This window comes from Babylonia areolata, chromosome 6 (assembly GCF_041734735.1).
Source record: "Babylonia areolata isolate BAREFJ2019XMU chromosome 6, ASM4173473v1, whole genome shotgun sequence".
NCBI lineage: Eukaryota > Metazoa > Mollusca > Gastropoda > Neogastropoda > Buccinidae > Babylonia > Babylonia areolata.
In genome coordinates this window covers 17,129,457-17,149,467 of record NC_134881.1, presented here as the reverse complement: position 1 = coordinate 17,149,467, position 20,011 = coordinate 17,129,457, and the positions used below count along the sequence as shown (strand labels likewise).

General features: G+C 42.0%; 1 protein-coding gene across 3 annotated transcripts in view; it reads left to right on the top strand.

Moving 5' to 3' along the window:
- Positions 1-220: 220 nt before the first annotated feature.
- LOC143282791 (glutamate receptor ionotropic, NMDA 1-like) overlaps positions 221-20,011 on the top strand; it is a 37,467-nt gene continuing 17,676 nt past the window's right edge. For 2 of the 3 annotated variants that reach the window (XM_076588556.1, XM_076588558.1), the window contains exons 1-11: positions 221-746; positions 2,924-3,097; positions 4,242-4,342; positions 6,305-6,417; positions 7,213-7,384; positions 10,649-10,808; positions 15,699-15,821; positions 16,248-16,362; positions 17,145-17,263; positions 18,244-18,408; positions 19,445-19,679. In XM_076588556.1, the coding sequence (XP_076444671.1) occupies positions 342-746; positions 2,924-3,097; positions 4,242-4,342; positions 6,305-6,417; positions 7,213-7,384; positions 10,649-10,808; positions 15,699-15,821; positions 16,248-16,362; positions 17,145-17,263; positions 18,244-18,408; positions 19,445-19,679 (1,882 nt within the window). In that variant the 5' untranslated portion in view covers positions 221-341. The remainder of the gene's footprint in view (positions 747-2,923; positions 3,098-4,241; positions 4,343-6,304; positions 6,418-7,212; positions 7,385-10,648; positions 10,809-15,698; positions 15,822-16,247; positions 16,363-17,144; positions 17,264-18,243; positions 18,409-19,444; positions 19,680-20,011) is intronic. The other variant, XM_076588557.1, reaches the window with a different exon arrangement.

Sequence of the window (20,011 nt, the reverse complement as noted above, 5' to 3'; positions counted from 1 at the left end):
ATGTACTTAAAGATCCTTTTTTTTAGTGGCATTAACAAAAAACCTCAAGCACAAACAATGCATTCAGTGAAAAAACATTCTAGCTTTGCATCAGTATGATTAAATCACTCTTAGATTTGTTAGCTTCTGTCAGAAATTCACTTTCAACAGTGAAAATGATAGGTTGCATGAAACGCTTATGGCATTTATCCTTTCCTTTGCAGGAAGATTCAAGAAGATATATGCAGAAAACCAGTGGATAACCACCATTTGAATCAGTAATGAGACCGTGAATTTTCGCAGTTGCTAGTGTTCAAGAACATCGTGTTTAGAGAGGCAGCACGTTCACACTGACAGAGATCATGGAGCGTTACTTTCATCTACTCAGTGCCCTTGTGCTGTGTGTGAGTGTTGGGCACTTGGCCACCGCTCAGCCCAAGACTATTATGATTGGTGGCTCTTTGAGTTCGGATCTGCACCAGATGCACTTCAAACAGTCCGTTCAGAAACTGAACGCCCGACTGGCCCTGGATCCGGCCCTGCGTAATGTGGTGCAGTTCAACGCCACTGCCATCATGATGGATGGTAACCCCATCCGTTCAGCGCTGGATGTGTGTGACCGTCTGCTGACAGAGCGGGTTTACACAGTGGTGGCCTCACACCCCAATTCCAGCATGCACGCCCCCATCTCTGTGTCCTACACCTGTGGATACTACCAGATTCCTGTTATTGGTGTCTCGGCTCGGGACAGTGCTTTCTCTGATGTGGTAAGTGCGTTTAGTTCAACCAAACATGTGATGACAAGTTGACATCAGAAGAATAATTTTGTCAACGGTATTGAACATCATATTGAATCATGACATAGTCTGCAATATTTTACAGGAATCATTGCTCAGACTTCTGACAGACACAGACATACACACATTGGGGTGTATGAAAAAAAAATCCTTTGACTACTTGATGCTTTGGAAAAAAAACTTATACACCCACACCTATTTCCACATTTACTCCTCCCTTCAACTTAAAACACACAGAAATAACCAAGATAAAAAATGTATAAAAATAGATAAAAAAAAAAAAGAGGGAAAATTGTATCTGTGAACTGGCAAGGAATTATCTATTAGCAAATGGTAATCTTCTCATTCTAAGAAATGCAATTGGTCAACTTACCTCTGGCCATCATTGTCAGCTGAAGAAAATGAAAAACATCACAAACTGTTGAGACAGAAGGGAAATTTTAGATTTCTGGACTTCTAGAAAATGGTGAAGCAGACTGAGTGAAGAAGGGAACTGTCACTTTTTGCACCTACTGTGAGAAACCTTTTAAAGTGAATAACAAGTGAATTCATGTTGACATGACATCGAGGGATTTGAGCATTGAACTTTCAGTCCTGTGGTTCTGGGTATGACTCAGTGAGTGAGTGTTTAGTTACAGAATTTATAGATTATAGTTTTGATTGTGTGCTATTTATGATTGTGTACTGTGATGTGTGTATGTGTGTGCTTGCACATGTTTGTATGTGTGTTGTGTGTGTATGTATGTGTGTGTGTGTGTGCTTGCACATGTTTGTGTGTGTGTTGTGTGTATCACTGTATGTTGTGTGTGTGTGTGCATGTGTGCTTGCGTGTACATGTGTGTGTGTGTGTGTGTGTGTGTGTGTGTGTGTGTGTGAATAATTTATTGATGTTTTGTGTCTTGTGCTCAGTTCTTCCTTTTTGGTAATTTATGTTTTTCTGTTTGTAAACACCCAGGGATTACTTTAAAGATGAGGCATAAATGATCAAAATTATAAAGATAATTTTATGAATCCTAGCTGCATCTGGTAGATTAAGGGTGATTTTTCCAATATCCATGGTCAAAATATGTGCAGATCTGCTAGTACCTGATCCCATTTATGCGTATACATATGCAGAGCATCAAACATGCACATTTATAATCCGGCCATCCATGTCATTGTCCAGTTGGTCATGGAAACAGAAACATACCCAGCATGCTCACTCTGAAATCAGAGTATGGCCTCCAAAATGACAGGGTCAAAACAGCTATTGACTCAAAAGCCCACTTGTATCTATAAAAGTGAACTTTGGAGAGCTGGGACTCTTCAGTATTTATACTGAAATCCATATTTTTGAGTGACCCACAGGTTATTGTCTTGACCGGCACATATCCGTTGAGAAAATGTTAGGGTATTCTTTAGTTTATAGTGGTAACAAAAACAATAAAAACACCCCAAATACCTGAAAACATGCAAGGACTGAGAAGAACCAGAACTTGGTTCTGAAAAGTAAACAATGATATATATTTTATTCCAGGAGCCTTCCTTGGCTCCCCAGAGGGCTGTTACCTGTACGTCTCACTGGTACCTTTAGGTGGACCCTGGACCTCCACCCAACTTTCAGTATTTTTCACAATTGCCTTATCCCATCTCTGAGTTAGGAGTTGCTGCCTAACGAACAGGAGAAAAAACAACAACAAAGAAGTGAATCCTTGCTGAGACATATCAACTTTCTTTTTCTTGTATTCGGCAATTGACATGAGTTTACAGTTGGGCCAACAGTAAGAAGTGAGAGCTGTATCATCAGTGGTTTCTCTATTGCAATGGGAAATCATTTACAGCTTAGTCTTTTGCGAAGGACTATGACTCTCAAATTAGGAGGCAAAATTGCACTGGTTCATAGTGCTGCAGCCTTGGGGGCCAGTTGGCCTTTGGGAACCATCCCCAGTGCTGAGTGTCCTAAAACCCTCTAGGCCAAGAGAGTGGGGATGTAACTTGGGCAAGACACTCTCCATCATAATCAAATTCTATCCCAGATAGTCAGGACAGCAGTAACCTCCTCTGCTGTTGTGATGGTCATAGTCGAACACGACTATCATAGATATATTTGGCAGAGTCAGGAAAATACAGTTTGTTTTTTTTCTGACATAGGGCGTGTGGTTTTGCAGAATGTTCACAAGATGTTTCTGCGCACCGTGCCCCCCTACTTCCACCAGGCGGATGTTTGGGTGGCCATGCTGAAGCACCTGAACTGGAAGCACGTCATCTTTGTCTACAGCGCTGATGAGGAGGGGCGCACCATCCTCAGCCGCTTCCAGACCCTGGCTGAGAAAGATATCAAGGTGTGTCACTTTGTTTAGAGCAAGGTGTGTCAAGGTGTGTCACTTTGTTTAGAGCAAGGTGTGTCAAAGTGTGTCACTTTGTTTAGAGCAAGGTGTGTCAAGGTGTGTCACTTTGTTTAGAGCAAGATGTGTCAAGGTGTGTCACTTTGTTTCAGCTAAGTGTGTCAAGGTGAGTCACTTTGTTTACAGCAAGGTGTGTCAAGGTGTGTGTGTCAAAGTGTGTCACTTTGTTTAGAGCAGGGTGTGTCAAAGTGTGTCACTTTGTTTAGAGCAAGGTGTGTCAAGGTGTGTCACTTTGTTTAGAGCAAGATGTGTCCGGGTGTGTCACTTTGTTTACAGCTAAGTGTGTCAAGGTCAGTGACTTTGTTTACAGCAAGGTGTGTGTCAGGGTGTGTCACTTTGTTTACAGCTAAGTGTGTCAAGGTGAGTCACTTTGTTTACAGCAAGGTGTGTCAAGGTGTGTCACTTTGTTTAAAGCAAGGTGTGTCAAGGTGTGTCACTGTGTTAACAGCAGGATGTGTCATTTTGTTTACAAAAAAGGTCTGTGATTTTGTTTAGATCAAGGTGTGTTAAGGTTTGTCACTTTGTTAACAGCAGGGTGTTATTTTCTTAACAGCAGTATATGTCATTTCCTTTACAGCAAGATGTGCTGTTTAGTTTATAGCAGATTATCATTTTCAGAAAAGCATGTCATTTCATTTATGTATATTATTTGTCACCATCTAGGTACATCACTTGTGGACAGCTAACACTTGTCAGTATTATTGGTTATTATGCCCATATATGCTTTGCTCTGTATGACCAGAGTTCTTTTTGTATAAAAGCATCCAGCCTGTTTTATTTGAAGTTTGTCCATATATTATGTTGATGTTTTCAGGTATGGGGGAGGGAGGAATGGGCAGAAGAGAGAGACAAAGGGAGGAGGGAGGGAAGGAGAGACAGAGAGACATACAGAGAAAGGGAAAGAGAGAGAGAGAGAGAGATCTGTTCAGTCATCTTTTTGGTAAACTGATCAAGTACAACATGTCATGGTTTACAATCTGCAGCAGTTGTATGGATTTGAGTTACCGCCTGGTCTTTGTCTTTTTTCCCCGCATTGCTGTTTCAGTCTTGAGGTAACAGAGACTGTTGTTGATATGTACAGATTGATAGCACCATCAAGTACATACCAGGAGAGAACAACTACACAGATGATTTGATTCAGATCCATGGATTGGAGTCTCGGGTCATTCTACTTTCAGCTTCGTAAGTACTACTGAAGTCATTCCAAACGGTGGGTTCAGTCAGCATTTAAGTATTTTTATGCCACAGACATATCAAGCTAACTGTTTAGTCTTTTTTTTATTCATTGAACCAAACTTTTTTTGTTGTTGGCTGCCCCGTCATATCCACTGTTTCACTGGCATTACTCCCCTGCCACTCATTTTCAGTTCCCTATTACATGGCCACATCCGGGTTCGTCTGTCGCAGCCCCAGCATCAGCAGTCCACAGGGAACCATTAGTGTTAGATTGCCAGGAGGAAACCCTGCACTGCTGCTGAGTCATAATGGTGGTGTTCAGTAGTACCTGTTCTGAGTTAATGTACTTAGGACACCACTTACTAAGCCCCCTAGTAATGACAAAAATGGCTTAGTCGTGGAGCCAGACAGAGTGAGCATCCCCCCACCGCCTCCCAGAGTGGAGTCTGCCACCATGTCCCTCCAGTGGCAGTCCCTCATGAACCTGCCAACACCAAAGACTTTGACAGGACTTACCCCATGCACAAAAGTGAAGGGGTATCGAGACTGAGGTCACCATGAGAGCAGGGCATGAAAGGCCACATAATTTGGGACTATTTGGTATATTGATGATGAAGAAGGAGGAGGAGGATGACGATGATGATGATGATGATGATGCTGCTGCTACGAAGGTCCATTAAGGTTTGAGACTACGTGACAATGCTTTACCCTTGCTTCCTGTCATAATGGTATCTCAGTGTTATCCAGGCCTGAGAGATAGAGACACTTGCAGTGTTGGTCAGGAAATTGGAGCAGCACACCCAAAGACGTATCTGTAAAGGGGATGATACTTGTCTATGTGCTCCCAGTCTTCCCATTTAAGTTCATAGCACACTCAGCTGTGGGTAGAAGCTGGCTGTGGGCCAAAAAACCCAACTCCATTGGGAATCAAATCCTCATCCTCCCAGTTGCAAGTCTGTGATGCATATCACTTTGCTATGGAGGCTGGTCATTGAACCAACTTGGATGAAGGTAAAATCAGAACAGATTAACTTCATTAAGGATCTCAATGGATGTCTTTGTGGCACAGGCGAAGAACTTTGTTTGAGACATCAGTTAATGGTTTAAAGGCACAGAACATGTTAATAACATAGATATATATTTTCTGAGACTGATGTTTTTTTCCAAATCAATCAATTTCCTTGTGTGCGCCTGTTCAATTTCATTGTATAAATATTATTGAGTGAAAAAGCCCAGTACTGAAGTGATAGCCAGTGAGAATTACTGCAAGACTGTGGGAAATTAGGTGTTTTTTTTTCTCTTCTGGTATTCAACAGTCAGATGGCATTTTTGTTTATACCAAGGATTTTAAAGAGGTACATGGTACTCCCTCTCTGTATATATATATAGAATGAATGAAGTCATTCTAACTAGAGGACATGATTGCCACACAATTTCAGTGTGTGTGTGTTTCTATTTTCCATGCTTGCAAAGCGTTGATAGCCATTTTTAGAGAAAATGTTATTGATATTATGATTGTGACCGTTTGTCTTTTTCCTCTTCCAAATTGTGTGTCTGTGTGCAGATTAGTGATAATCTAACCAGGAAGAAGTGGGTACCCAAGTGATGATGTGGTTTCAATGCTCCATGTTTCCATGATAAGTGCGGAGATCAGATGATAATTTAGCCATGAAGAAGTGGGTATCCAAGTGATGATTTGGTTTCAGTGCTCACCTCCAAAAGCGGAGTATGGCTGCCTACATGGCGGGGTACAAACGGTCATACGCGTAAAAGCCCACTCGCGTATATACGAGTGAACGTGGGAGTTGCAGCCCACAAACGCAGAAGAAGAAGAAGAAGAAGAGGTTTCAGTGCTCCACGTTTTCATGATATGTGTACAGATCAGATGATAATGTAATCATGAAGAAGTGCATACCCAAATGATGATTTACTTTCAGTGCTTGGTGTTTTCATGGTGTGTGTGTTCAGAACGGATGATGCTGAAACCATCTTCAATAACTCTGAGGCCCTTGACCTGGTGGTGGAGGACTTTGCCTGGATTGTGTCGGAGCGTGCCTTTGCTGCCTCCAACACCCCTGTCGGTCAGTCACCTGGTGTTCGGTGTTGTATTCATGTTCTACTATGACCTTCAGAACAGAAGGGGAGGCAACTGCTGTCCCAACTATCTGTGCTAGAATTTTGATTATAGTGGAGAATATTTTGCCCAAGTTACATCCCCACTCTCTGGGCCAAGGGGGCTTTTTGGACATTTGGTGCTGGGATGGTCCCCTAAAGGCCAACTAGCCTCCATTGCAGCAGCCAGTAGGCGGTTAAACTCCACCAGGTTTCAGCACTAAGAGCCAGTGCAGTCGTGCATCCAGGTCTGAGAGTCATAGCCCTTCATAAAAGACTAAGCTGTACATGAATTCCAATTACAGAAGAGAAACCATTAATCATACAGCTCTCACATTGCTATTGGCCAAACTGTAAGTGTTACCTTGTCTTTTCACATGACCTGTGGATGAGGGAAAAGGTGCAGGATTCACTTTGCTATCTCCTACACACTAAAAAATTCAAACCAGTCAACCTGCAGTTCCTATGCAGATTTAGAATTTATCAATTGTTTAATAAAGCATGCAAAAAAATTGGACCACAGGTCTGGAGGATAAAGCAGTTTTTTTGTGTTTTATTTGATGATAGAAAGTTACACAAAGTCAGTGAGTCTCTGACAGTAGTGTAGTGCAGAAATTTGGTCAAGGTATGTACATTATTTATTGAGAGTGTGTAACATTGGTACATGGCCTTTACAAAATGTAGAATATGTTAAGATGTGATGTTTATCATTTGTGCGAACCTGTGGCAAAGAAGACATACCAAGAACTCTGACTGTCATTCAGGTGTGCTGGGACTTCACCTGGTGAATGGGTCTGATGAAATGAAGCACATCACGGATGCTGTGGATGTCATCTACGATTCCTTTCTACGCCTGCAGTCCATAAAGAACCTCGAAGAACCTCCATCATCCTGCAGTGATAAGAAACCTTGGGAAGATGGCTACAAAATTCTGACGTAAGTTATCAGCCTTTTCACACCACCCTTTTTTCTGCTATTAGTCACAGTTCGCTTGGATATATCATGCAGACAAAATTAATTGACCATCAGCAACATCAGGAGCAAAGAAACAAAGAAACAAAAAACAAAAACAGAAAACCCCCAAACAAACCAACAACAAAAAACAAAACAAAAAAGAAGCACTAGTTTGGAGAATGCTTAAACAGTCTTCTTCGGGTGATTTCTTGATTTTTTAGACAGAAACAAGTTTAAGATTTGTGTATGCCCAGACATTAGTTCCTTGTTTTGAAAAAAACCCAAAAAACAAAGCATTTTTTACCATCCCCACCTCAGAAGACGAAAAGGGTGTGTTTAGTTCTAAGGTTTGGCCAATTTTGACATCTGTGTCCAAATATTCTCACTTTATCCCATAACATCTGTGTTCAAATATTCTCATTTTATCCCACACCATAGAGAGCTCTTACTTAATCCTCTTGGCTGTGGCAGGAGTAGACCTCGCCACCAAATCTTCTCCAGCTGTTTCTATTTTGGGTGAGCCTCTCCCACAGTTATTCTCCTTGTAACTAGTGGACTGCCCTTTCTTTTCCCTGGTAGTGCCCATCTGAGGGCAGCATAGAAATGTCTGGTTTTATTCATCTTCAGGATGTGGTTATATTCATCCTCAATATGTGGTGGTAATCATCCTCAGGATGTGGTTGTAATCATCCTCAGGATGTGGTTTTATTCATCCTCAGGATGTGGTTGTAATCATCCCCAGGATGTCATTGTAATCATCCTCAAGATGTCGTAATCATCATCAGGATGTGAATGTAATCATCATCAGGGTGTGGATAGAATGTGGATGTAATCATCATCAGGATGTGGATGTAATCATCCTTAGGATGTGGATCCTCAGGATGCGGTTGTAATCATCCTCAGGATGTGGTTTTTATTCATCCTTAGGATGTGGTTGTAATTATCTTCAGGAACTGGTTTTATTCATCCTCAGGATGTGGTTGTAATCATCCTCAGGATGTGGTTTTATTCATCCTCAGGATGTGGTTTTTATTTATCCTCAGGATGTGGTTGTAATCATCCTCAGGATGTGGTTGTAATCATCCTCAGGATGTGGTTGTAATCATCCTCAGGATGTGGTTTTTATTCATCCTCAGGATGTGGTTGTAATCATCCTCAGGATGTGGTTGTAATCATCCCCAGGATGTCGTTGTAATCTCATCATCAGGATGTGGATGTAATCATCATCATCAGGATGTGGATGTAATCATTCTTAGTATGTGGTTTTATACATCCTCAGGATGTGGTTGTTATCATCGTCAGGATGTGGTTTTTATTCATCCTTAGGATGTGGTTGTAATCATCCTCAGGATGTGGTCCAGCCACCTCCATCATTCCTGTTTCACCTTACCCATGATGTTGATGCCTTTGCTTCCGCTAACTTCCTTATTCATGACAACAGAGAACTCTGGATATGAAGTATTAGGAACCACAAAGTCAACAGTATTATTTAGACTTCTGATGGGGTTCAAACCCACAGCCTTGTAGTCATCAGTGTATGGTGCAGACTTTTGTGTTGTAGAAGCTGCCACTGGGTACACATTTTGTGCCATGCATGCATTGTACTAAATAAAATGATATTAGATTTGTGTTGGTGTGAATGCATCTATAATAGGCAGGTACAAGATTTGTGTTGGTGTGAATGCAGATTGGTAAAATGTGCAGATATAAGATTTGTGTTGGTGTGAATTTAGACAGGTAAAATGGGCAGATATAAGATTTGTGTTGGTGTGAATTTAGACAGGTAAAATGGGCAGATACATTAATTCATTTATTCCTACAGCCATTCGCGCACACAATCAAAACATCCAATACACTAAGTGAACCCTCCCACCCCCCAAGCCCCCTCGCCACAGCAACACCTGAACTTCACCAGCAGACGAGTGTATGGGAGCAGACATTATGCGTGCATGTGGGACTGAGCGGGTGAGCACGGGCAAGCAAGCATTTTTGTGTGTGTATGATCGGAAGTGATTTTTAAATATTTTCTTATTTTACTTGGATTTCATGTATCTTAATGTTAATGTTCTAATCTTATTGGCGTGACATATGTTATGTGCATGCATACGTTGTTTGTGTGTGTGTGTGAGTGTGTGTGTGTGTGTGTGTGTGTGTGCATTTTACTTATATATACGATTTATTCCCTTGATGTTTTTATTTATGTATTGTTGTACAATACCTTATGGTCTTAACGTGTGTGTGTGTGTGTGTGCGCATGTGTGTGTATGTGTGTGTGGGTGTGTGTGCGTGCGTGCGCGCATGTCATTTTTAGTAATCTTATACCCTTTTTTGTTGGATGTTTTCATTTGTTAATATTGTTGTGCAATACCCTATTGTCTTAACATGAGTATGTGTGTGTGTGGGGGGGGTGGGGGTGGGGGGGGGTTAGTATATCGTCAGCTATTGGGAATTCTTATTTGACTAGTTTTAATCTCTTCTTATGTTGCGCATGATTTTATGCCAGTGTTTACAATGAGCCTGTGATTGCACAACTTAATTTCCATGTGGATTAATAGTGTTTTTGATTTGATTTGAAGATTTGTGTTAGTGTGAATTTAGACAGGTAAAATGGGCAGATACAAGATTTGTGTTTGTGTGAAATATAGACAGGTATGCTGGGCAGATAAAAGATTTGTGTTTGGTTGAATGCAGTCATGTAAAATGGGCCAACCAAATAGGTACATGTATGATTGTTTAAGTGTGGACTGGTGAAATGGGCCAATTGAATTGTCAGACATAAATGTGTTTGTATGGGATGTAGAAAGATGAATTGCCAGACCAGACGGTTAGATCAAACTCACTGTGTCTGCTGATTGCAAGCAGTTCAGTTTCTCAAGGAGGTGTCACTGTGTTCAGACAAATCCATATACGCTACACCACATCTACTATGCAGATGCCAGACCAGCAGCATAACCAAATGTGTTAAGTCCTTGAGTGCATGCTTATATATTTGTATCCTATCAGAGTGGATTTCTTCTGCAGAATTTTGCCAGAGGACAACATTCATGTTGCCATGGGTTCTTTTTCAGTGTGCCAAATGCATGTTACACAAAGGACCTTGGTTTATCATCTCATCCAAATGACTAGATGCTCTGTTTCAGGCAAACTTGGGGGAAAGAATGAGACTGATTCAAAAGCCAGACCTTCATGGACACTGTATTGGCATTTTAGTGTCCTAACCATTCTGCTGCCTTCCATGCATTGCAGGCAGCTGAAGGACACCAGGCTGCAGGGTCTGACTGGTCAGCTCGGGTTCACAGACAGCGGAGACCGCCGGCACGCCATGTATGAGATCATGAACATCAACACCAGCAGGCGCCATGTGGCTGTGGGGTTCTATGGTGGCTTGCAGGTTAGCCCCACCAAGGTCAGACTTTTGCTTCTCTCTCCACTCTCTCGCATGCCGTGGCCTGTCAGCTGTGGAGTGTTAACCGCACACTGCTGTGTAGAGTTGTTTGTTGTAGTCCATAGTGCCTGGTGAGGTTTGAACTTGGCTTCTGGTCTCCTCTGGAATGTTGAACATTGTCCCAGATTTATGGATCTGTACCAGGTGAGGTCTTGACCATTCCTCTGGTCGGTCTACTCTGTTGAACATTGTCCTGTACTCTGTAGATTTGTTGTAGTCCGTAGTACCTGGTGAGATCTGAATGTGTCCTCTGGTCTCCTCTGGAATGCTGAACACTCTGGAATGCTGAACATTGTCCTAGATCTGTGGGTAGTCCATAGTGCCTGGTGAGATCTGACCATTCCTTGGGTCTCCTCTGTTGAACATTGTCCTGTACTCTGTAGATTTGTTGTGGTCCATAAGGCCTGGTGAGATCTGACCATTCCTCTGCCTCCTTTGGAATTTTAAACATTGTCCAACAGTCAGTAGATCTGTGGCTAGGTCATAGATGCCTGTTGAGATCTGACCATTCCTTTGGTTTCCTCTACAGTGTTGAACATTGTCCTGTACTCTGTAGATTTGTTGTAGTCCATAGGGCCTGGTGAGATCCGACCATTGTTCTAGTCTCCTTTGGAATGTTGAACGTTGTCCTGCAGTCAGTAGATATGTGGCTGGTCAATAGTTCCTGGTCTCCTCTGGAATGTTGAACATTGTCCTGCAGTCAGCAGATATGTGGCTGATTCATGGTGCCAGATGAGGTCTGGACGAGTCCTCTGGTCTCCTCTGGAATGTTGAACATTGTCCTGTAGTCAGTATATCTGTGGCTAGTCAATAGTTCCTGGTCTCCTCTGGAATGTTGAACATTATCCTGTAGTCAGTATATCAGTGGCTAGTCAATAGTTCCTGGTTTCCTCTGGAATGTTAAACATTATCCTGCAGTTAGTAGATCTGTGGATCATCCACAGTGCCTGTGGAGATCTGACCAACCATTCCTTTGGTTTCCAATGGAATGTTGAACATTGTCCTGTTCTGTGTAGATCTGTGGCTGATCCATGGTGCCCGATGAGGTCTGATATTGGCCTCTGGTTTCCTTTGGTGTACTTAAGTGCATCCCATACACTAGGTATGTGGCTCTCATCTGGAATGTTGAATATTGTTCAGTACTCAATAGACATATGGCAAGTCCATAGTGCCTGGTGAGGTGTGACCATTTCTCCGTACCCTCTGGAATGTTGAACATTGTCCTGTACTCAGTAGATTTGTCTTGTCCATAGTGCCTGGCGAGATCTGACCATGGAATCTGGTCTCCTCTGGAATGTTACACATTGTCCTGTTCTCTGTAGATCTGTAGCTAGTGCATAGGGCCTGGAAAGATTGGGATAGTGACCTGGTGTTTGGTATTGTATGCTGGTCTTGCACATCAGACTGCGTGGACAGGTTGTTGTTGACCAGCAGCTTCGTGTGGTCCAGTTTCGACCTGTTGTCTTCTCTTAAAATTTGAACGTCTTTGTATACACTGTGGACTTGAATATGCTTTTAGCACTGTATAATGTCCAGTCTTGACATCTGTGGCATCGTTTGAATATATAGACTGAAGGTTGGAGCAAGGTGCACTGTAAAATCAGACATTGATCTCTATGTCCTTGAGACTGTTGACTGAGACTGCAGGGTGAAGTCAAGGTCAGCCCATGACCTTTGTAGACTCAGCCTTTGACTGCACAGTATTCAGTAATATCAGACCTTGACCCATTCCACTGATGACATTGCACTGTTGGATCAGACCATGATTTCTGTGTACCCATTATACTGAAGACTGTTGGTTTTGTTATCTGCACTGTAAGATCAGATCTTGACCTCAGTGAACCTGTTGCACTGTTGACTGGTACATACTGCACTGTTGGATGAGACTGGAACTCCTATTTACCCATTAGGCTAATGGCTGGTTTACATGCACTGTAAGATCAGACCTTGACCTCTGTGTACCCAATATGCTGCTGACTGGTACATATTGCACTGTAAGATCATCTTGACCTCTGTAAATTATTGCACTGCTGGTGCATATTGCATTGCAAAATAAGATTTTGACTTCTGCATACCCATTAAACTGTTGACTGGTACATATTGCACTGTAAAATCACCTTGACTTCCGAGCACCCAATGCACTGTTGGTGCATACTGCACTGTAAGATCAGACCTTGACCATTGTGTGCCCATTTAACTTGGTTGGTGCACACTGCACTGTAAGATCAGACCTTGACCATTGTGTTCCCATTTAACTTGGTTGGTGCACACTGCACTGTAAGATCAGACCTTGACCATTGTGTACCCATTTAACTTGGTTGGTGCACACTGCACTGTAAGATCAGACCTTGACCATTGTGTACTCATTTAACTTGGTTGGTGCACACTGCACTGTAAGATCAGACCTTGACCATTGTGTACCCATTTAACCTGGTTGGTGCACACTGCACTGTAAGATCAGACCTTGACCATTGTGTACCCATTTAACTTGGTTGGTGCACACTGCACTGTAAGATCAGACCTTGACCATTGTGTACCCATTTAACTTGGTTGGTGCACACTGAACTTCATTGGTGCATACTGCACTTAAGGATCAAACCTTAACCTCATGTGCCTATTAAACTGGGTTGTTGGCTGTTGGATATTGCACTGGAATTTCAGACCTTGAACTTTGTGTAGCCATTACACTGTTGGCTGGTGCAATTGCACCTTCAGATCAGACCTTGGCTTTAATATTCTTGTCAGATTGCGAACAGTGTCATGCATAAGATGAAATATCTGAAGCTCTGTTTTTGTCTGCAATGTTGCATTGTGCCCTAGTGCCCTGTATAGTTGTGGTTGGTGTGGGTTATACTGAAAGATCCCTTCTGAACATCTAACTACAACATCGCTTTGGTCTATGCATTTTGGTATCAGGTCTTGGTGTTCATAATTATTCTGAATCTTTTGCTTTGTGCATAAAACACTTTAATACTTTTTGTATCAGGTGTTGAACTCAGCTGATGTGCAGAATTGTGCCTTGGTCTTCTTGATTATTCTGAATCTTGTGCTTTGCGTATTAAACACTTTAACACTTTTGGTATCAGGTGTTGAACTAAGCTAATGTATAGAATTGTGCCTTGGTCTTCTTAATTATTCTGAAGCCTTGCGCTTTGTGCATTAAACACTTTAACACTTTTGGTATCAGGTGTTGAACTATGCTAATGTATGAATTGTGCCTTGGTCATATTCTGAAGCCTTGTACTTTGCGCGTAAACACTTTTAACACTTTAGAAGCAGTTGCTACATGCATGCTGTTATCTCTGAGCGATTGATATACGGTAGTGTGTAAGGAGCACTCGGCTTTGGGCTCTAATTTCAAAGACCAGGAAAACTGATCAGTGACATGAGGTGTGTTTGTGTGTATCTATGTCTGTGTATTTGTAAGTGCATACATGCATAGAGAGCATGTCTGAATGTGTGATTTTGGGTGGGGTTGTGTGTGTGTGTGTGTGTGTGTGTGTGTGTGTGTGTGTGTGTGTATTTTAGTGTGTGCCTGAGCTAACATGTGCATATGCATGCATTTGCATGCATACATGTTTATGTGTGTGTGGGGGTGTGTAGGGGTGGGGGTGGGTGTCTGTATTTACATATTTTTCAGTAATTTTGATTATTTTGATTGTATTTATAGAATAAAAGTGTTCTTGAACAGATGGTCTAAAACGTATCAGTTTGGATGAAAATGACCCATTTAGTAATATGAGGGAATGAGGAGTTTAACTGGGGTGTATGAAACAAAATAACAATATACTCATTGGCTACATTTTGGTAGGTTGTTACAAAAACCAGGTTTTAAAGGAATAGCTTCTTAATACAGTGCAGTGCTGCTTAATGTGTTTCATTGATTGTGAGATCTTTTCTCCAGAATGTATGTGTGTTGTTGGTGGTGATGTTTGTTTCCATTGTGAATTAGTGATTGTGAGACTGTTTTCCTGAGTCGGTATTGATTTAGTGAGACTTTTGTTTTTGTTTCGAGAGCTTGATTTGATTGGGCTGAGTCAAAAGTACCTGTGTGTGTGTGTGTGTGTGTGTGTGTGTGTGTGTGTGTGACTGTGTGCATGTGTTTGCGTGTGTGTACATGCGTGTGTGTACATGTGTGCGTGCGTGCATGTAATTTGGTGTAATAATGTATATTATTCAATTGGTTTAAGCTTGAAAACAAGCTGTTTTTAGTTTTTTATTTTTTTAGCAAAATAAGAGTACAAAGTTCATGCCATTTTGATTGCCATTTTGTGTTTGCATACATGCTTGTAGAACAAATTAAGTGCAGAAAGTTAATTTTTCTTTAGTTTTGGAACAAATCAAGTGGAGGAAGTTAACACTTCTTTGAATGGTCTTTATGTATGTGTAAGTACTTCAAATATGTGTACTTCATGTTAACTGGACTTCAACTCTTATATGTTTGGATTACATGGTTTTTGAGCAAATAAAGTGCAGAAAGTGAACTCCTCTTTAGTTTGGGAAAAAATTATGCAGAGGAAGTTGACTCTACTATAACTGGTCTGTATGTTTTTGTAATTACTTCAAATATTTATGCTTCATGTTAACTTTACTCTAAATGGTCCATTTTGTATTTGTATAATTACTTCAAATGTTTGTACTGCATATAAACTCAACTTTAACTGGTCTTTTTACATTTGTTAGGAACTTCAAATCTTTATACTGCTTGTTAATTCTGGTTTTAATGGTCTTTTTTTGTTTGTGTAATTGCTTCATATATGTATACTGCATGTCATGTTGCTTTGAATAAGAAGGTTTTCAGCTCTTGTGTCTCTGCTTTGATCTCAGATCTGTTGTGGTGTCTGTGTGTAGCCTCCACCGACAGCAGCCAAGGATGGGGAGACGCCTCAACCTCTGCGCATGTCCCAGAACATCACATGGCCAGGGGGGGTCACCGTCAAACCGAAGGGTCTGCGCATCAAGCGCAACATCACGGTGAGTTTCTGTTTTTACTTTCATTTTCCCAAAGAGGTGTTGTTTACCTTCAGACAAATTTACACTGCACCACATTTTAGGCAGATGCTTGACCAGCAGCATAACCCAGTGAGCTAGTCAGGCCTTTGAGTTAGTCACGGTTAGCTCAGCTGTTGTCATAGATGCTTATTGGTTTCTTTTGTAGTTATCTTCATGTGATTAGTGTGAAATTGCCATCATGTGGTCAATGTGAAAAAGCTGCCATAAAAAAAAAGAAAAGAAAAGAAAAGAAGAAGAAATCCAGTTAACAAACTGTGTTCAGCACCAGTCACCAAAGTGATCTTCCACCCTGTTACATTAAATATATCACAAGAGATTATGAAGAGATGTGTGTGAGGTGATGATGATGGTGCAGGTGTGAGCGCTGATGATGATGATGTGAGGCAGGTGGTGACGCTGAGAGAGATCCCCTTTGTGGACGTGGTGGACATGCCAGAGGACGGTGTCTGCAAGGCCCTGAAGGAAGACAGCTACTCCTTCCCCTGCCACAACTTCACCAGTGGTAGGGACACAGCTCTTGTGTGTTCATCTGTATGCTTCTGTTTTGGGGCTTTTTGTGTCTTTAAAGTGTTTGGCCACAGATGCTCAGCTTATATCGTGGATTGACTTAAGCTTACATCTGTTGGGCCAACAGCAAAGTGAGAGCTGTATGATCAATGGTTTCTCCATTGCAATAGATGTCATTTACAGCTTAGTCTTTTGTGAAGGACTATGACTCTCAAACTGAGAGGCAAGATTGCACTGGCTCTTAGTGCAGCAGCCTTTGGGGCTTAGGCCTTTGGGAACCATCTCAACGCCAATTGTCCAAGAACCCTCATGGAAGAGAGAGTTGGGATGTAACTTGGGCAAGACACTGTCCACTATAATCAAATTCTAGACCTGATATTCAGGACAGCAATTGCCTCCTCTGCTGTTCTGGTGGTAATTGTTGGATACGACTATCAAACTAAAACAAAAATGTGTGCATTGCATTGTTTTTTGATTGTGCTGTGTTGTGTATGTTGTGTGTTGTGTTGTGTTGTTTTGTATTGTGTTGTATTAAATTTTATCGCAGCACACTTCTTTGAGTGAAATTAAGGCTGGAAGAGCTTGTTTCCACAGTGCAACACTACCCTTTTTTAAAGATATCTTTTTCTGTCAAGTGTGTTTGTTTTTAGTATGTGTGTGTGTGTGTGTTTGTGTGTGTGTGTAAGAGTGAGAGAGAGAGAGATAGTGTGTGTGTGTGTGTGTATGTGTGTGTGCGTTTTCACATGATATAACCACCATACCCATCGCCTGGCCCAGGTGAGGTGAAGTGCTGTGCTGGCTACTGTATGGACATGCTGCAGAAGATAGCAGAGAAACGCAAGTTCAACTTCACCATCCACCTCAGCCAGGATGGCCTCTTCGGCTCCTTTGAGAAGGTCAGTACATGCTTTCTGCCACAGTCTGTCAGCCCCGCCTCCTGATTCCACCCTTGGTTGACTCTTTCACCACCAAGTTTCTTTGTGAAGAACACTCTCAAGTGCCAAATATTTTAGATCAAATGCTCTCTGAGAATAGCAACGTGGTGTGAGGTGACCTTTACTCTTTCACCACCAAGTTTCTGTGTGAAAAACACTCCCCAGCACCAAATATTTTAGAAACGATGCTGTCAGTCACAGGTTAGTCATTATTCTATTGGTGGGAAACTTGCTGCAGCTGTCAAGCTTTGCTACAATGTGAAAAATGGTCCATTGAACATGAATCCTCAATGTTGACTAAAGTTGCCTGTGGCGGTGCACTGTCCAGTTGACAAAGGTCACCTTTGTCAGTGAAAGAGTTAAAGGGACGGAAATTGTTTGGTGTTTAACGGAGATACATTGGGCTAATCTCCAATTGTAAACTGCAAATGAGAAGATGATGATGATAACAGAGATATGGTTCCATTTAGACGTAATTACTGTCAGACAAAATACTTTAACCCCTTTGAATGCCATAGGATGGAAATTTCCGTCCATTTCCAGTGTGCAAAAAAAGTGCCCCCAGTATGGAAATATCTGTCTGCATCAGTGTAAGAATTCTCCTATCACAGAATCATAAAATTCATGTAAAATTATCATAATTGAATGGCGTGTTCATTTTCCATTCAGAAAAGGATAAATTATGTATATATATATTTTTTTTTCCCCCCAGTAGTTTGCATGCTAGAATTTTGTTACTCTCCTTGACCAAAAACCCCTTGGTAAATAGTTGTCACTGAGCATAGAATATGCTTGGCGCTGAAAGGTTTTAGAATAAAATGCATGAAAAATGAAGATCCTTTAAAGTCAGCTGGTGACATATCATGATCACCGGCTACTTTGCACTTATTACAACTTATTATTATTCAAAACTTAACACGGCAGTTATCAACTCATTTCAGCGAAACAACTCTGATTCGAAGCAGTGGAACGGCATGATGGGAGAGCTGATCGACGGAAAGGCAGACCTGATTGTGGCCCCCCTGACCATCAACCCTGAGCGGGCCCAGTTCATCGACTTCACCAAGCCCTTCAAGTACCAAGGTCTGAACATCCTGGTGAAGAAGGTAAGTGTGATATGATGTTACTTTACCGCTAACTCATCGTAGAGCCAGTGTGATGTTGAGATGAGTAATGTCCCCTTGATAACCTCCGTGTCTCTTGGTATCCAAGCATGGCAGAATAAACAACCAAGACTGTTTACCTCTGTTTTCTTCAACATTTTGTTGAATGATCATCAGCTGCATGTATTTGTTCACTTATATAGCAGATCTATGATATATACAACTAGAGAACATTTCAGGAAGGTAAGGCTTGGAGGGGGATTGGGGTAGGAGGGTAGGTGCTTGGTTTTTGGGGTGATGTGTCACTGCGTGTCGATTTCACCAAATTGGTGATCCCAATTTTGCCTCTGTGTGTGTGTGTGTGTGTGTGTGTGTGTGTGTGTGTGTGTTTCTGTCTGTATCTGTGTATATGTGTGTGTGGGTGGGTGTTGTGTGCTTTGTGTCTGACTGACGTATAATTGTAAAGTGCTTTGAGAGGCTTGAAAGCGCTGGAAGAATGTACTATTATTTTCTTATTATCATTACTATTATGATTATGATGATGATCATTATGGAGGAAGGTGGCAGAATGGTTTAAGATGCTCAGCTGCCAATATAGAGAGTCCATTGAGGGTGTGGGTTTGAATCCTGCTCTCACCCTTTCTCCCAAGTTGGACTGGAAAATCAAACTTAGTGTCTAGTCATTCGGATGAGACAATAAACTGAAGTCCCGTGTGCAGCCCGCACTTGGCACACTGAAAAAGAACCTATGGCAACGAGAGTGTTGTTAGCTGGCAAAATTCTGTCGAAGAAATCCACTCTAATAGGTACACAAATATAAATGCATGCACTCAAGGCCTAAACTAAGCGCGTTGGATTATGCTGCTGGTCAGGCATCTGCCTAGCAGATATGGTGTAGCGTATATATGGATTTGTCCGAACACAGTGACGCCTCCTTGAGAAACTGGAACAGAAACTGAAACTGATGATCATTATCATTATCATCATTATCATTAATATTACTATTATTAATATTATTATTATTCATTGTTTCTGACAGACCCAGAAGGACTCGAGCCTGGCCTCCTTCCTGCAGCCGTTCCAGGACACGCTGTGGATCCTGGTGGGCCTGTCAGTGCACGTGGTGGCCCTGGTGCTCTACCTCCTGGACCGCTTCTCTCCCTTTGGCCGCTTCAAGCTGGCCAAGTCCGAGGACACGGAGGAGGACGCTCTCAACCTGTCGTCGGCCATGTGGTTCTCCTGGGGGGTGCTCCTCAACAGCGGCATCGGTGAAGGTGGGGAGTTCAAAGCTAAAAGTCCTGTAGTCTGATATGCGGCCATTGGGACAATTAATTCAAATTCATTGTGTCTTGGGGCTCTTGACCGAGAGAGTGGGGATGTAACTTGGGCAAGACACTCTCCACTATAATCAGATTCTCACCCAGATAGTCGGGACTGCAGTTACCTCCTCTGCTGTTCTGATTGTCATTGTCAAACATGACTGACTGTCATACATTGTCTTGGGTTTGGTATAGGAAGGAAGGCGGGCCAAATCCTCTCCTTTGTTCTTTAACCCTACATTGCCAGGTATGTTCAAGCTGCTAACAGCAGTTAGCCGGCTAAGTCA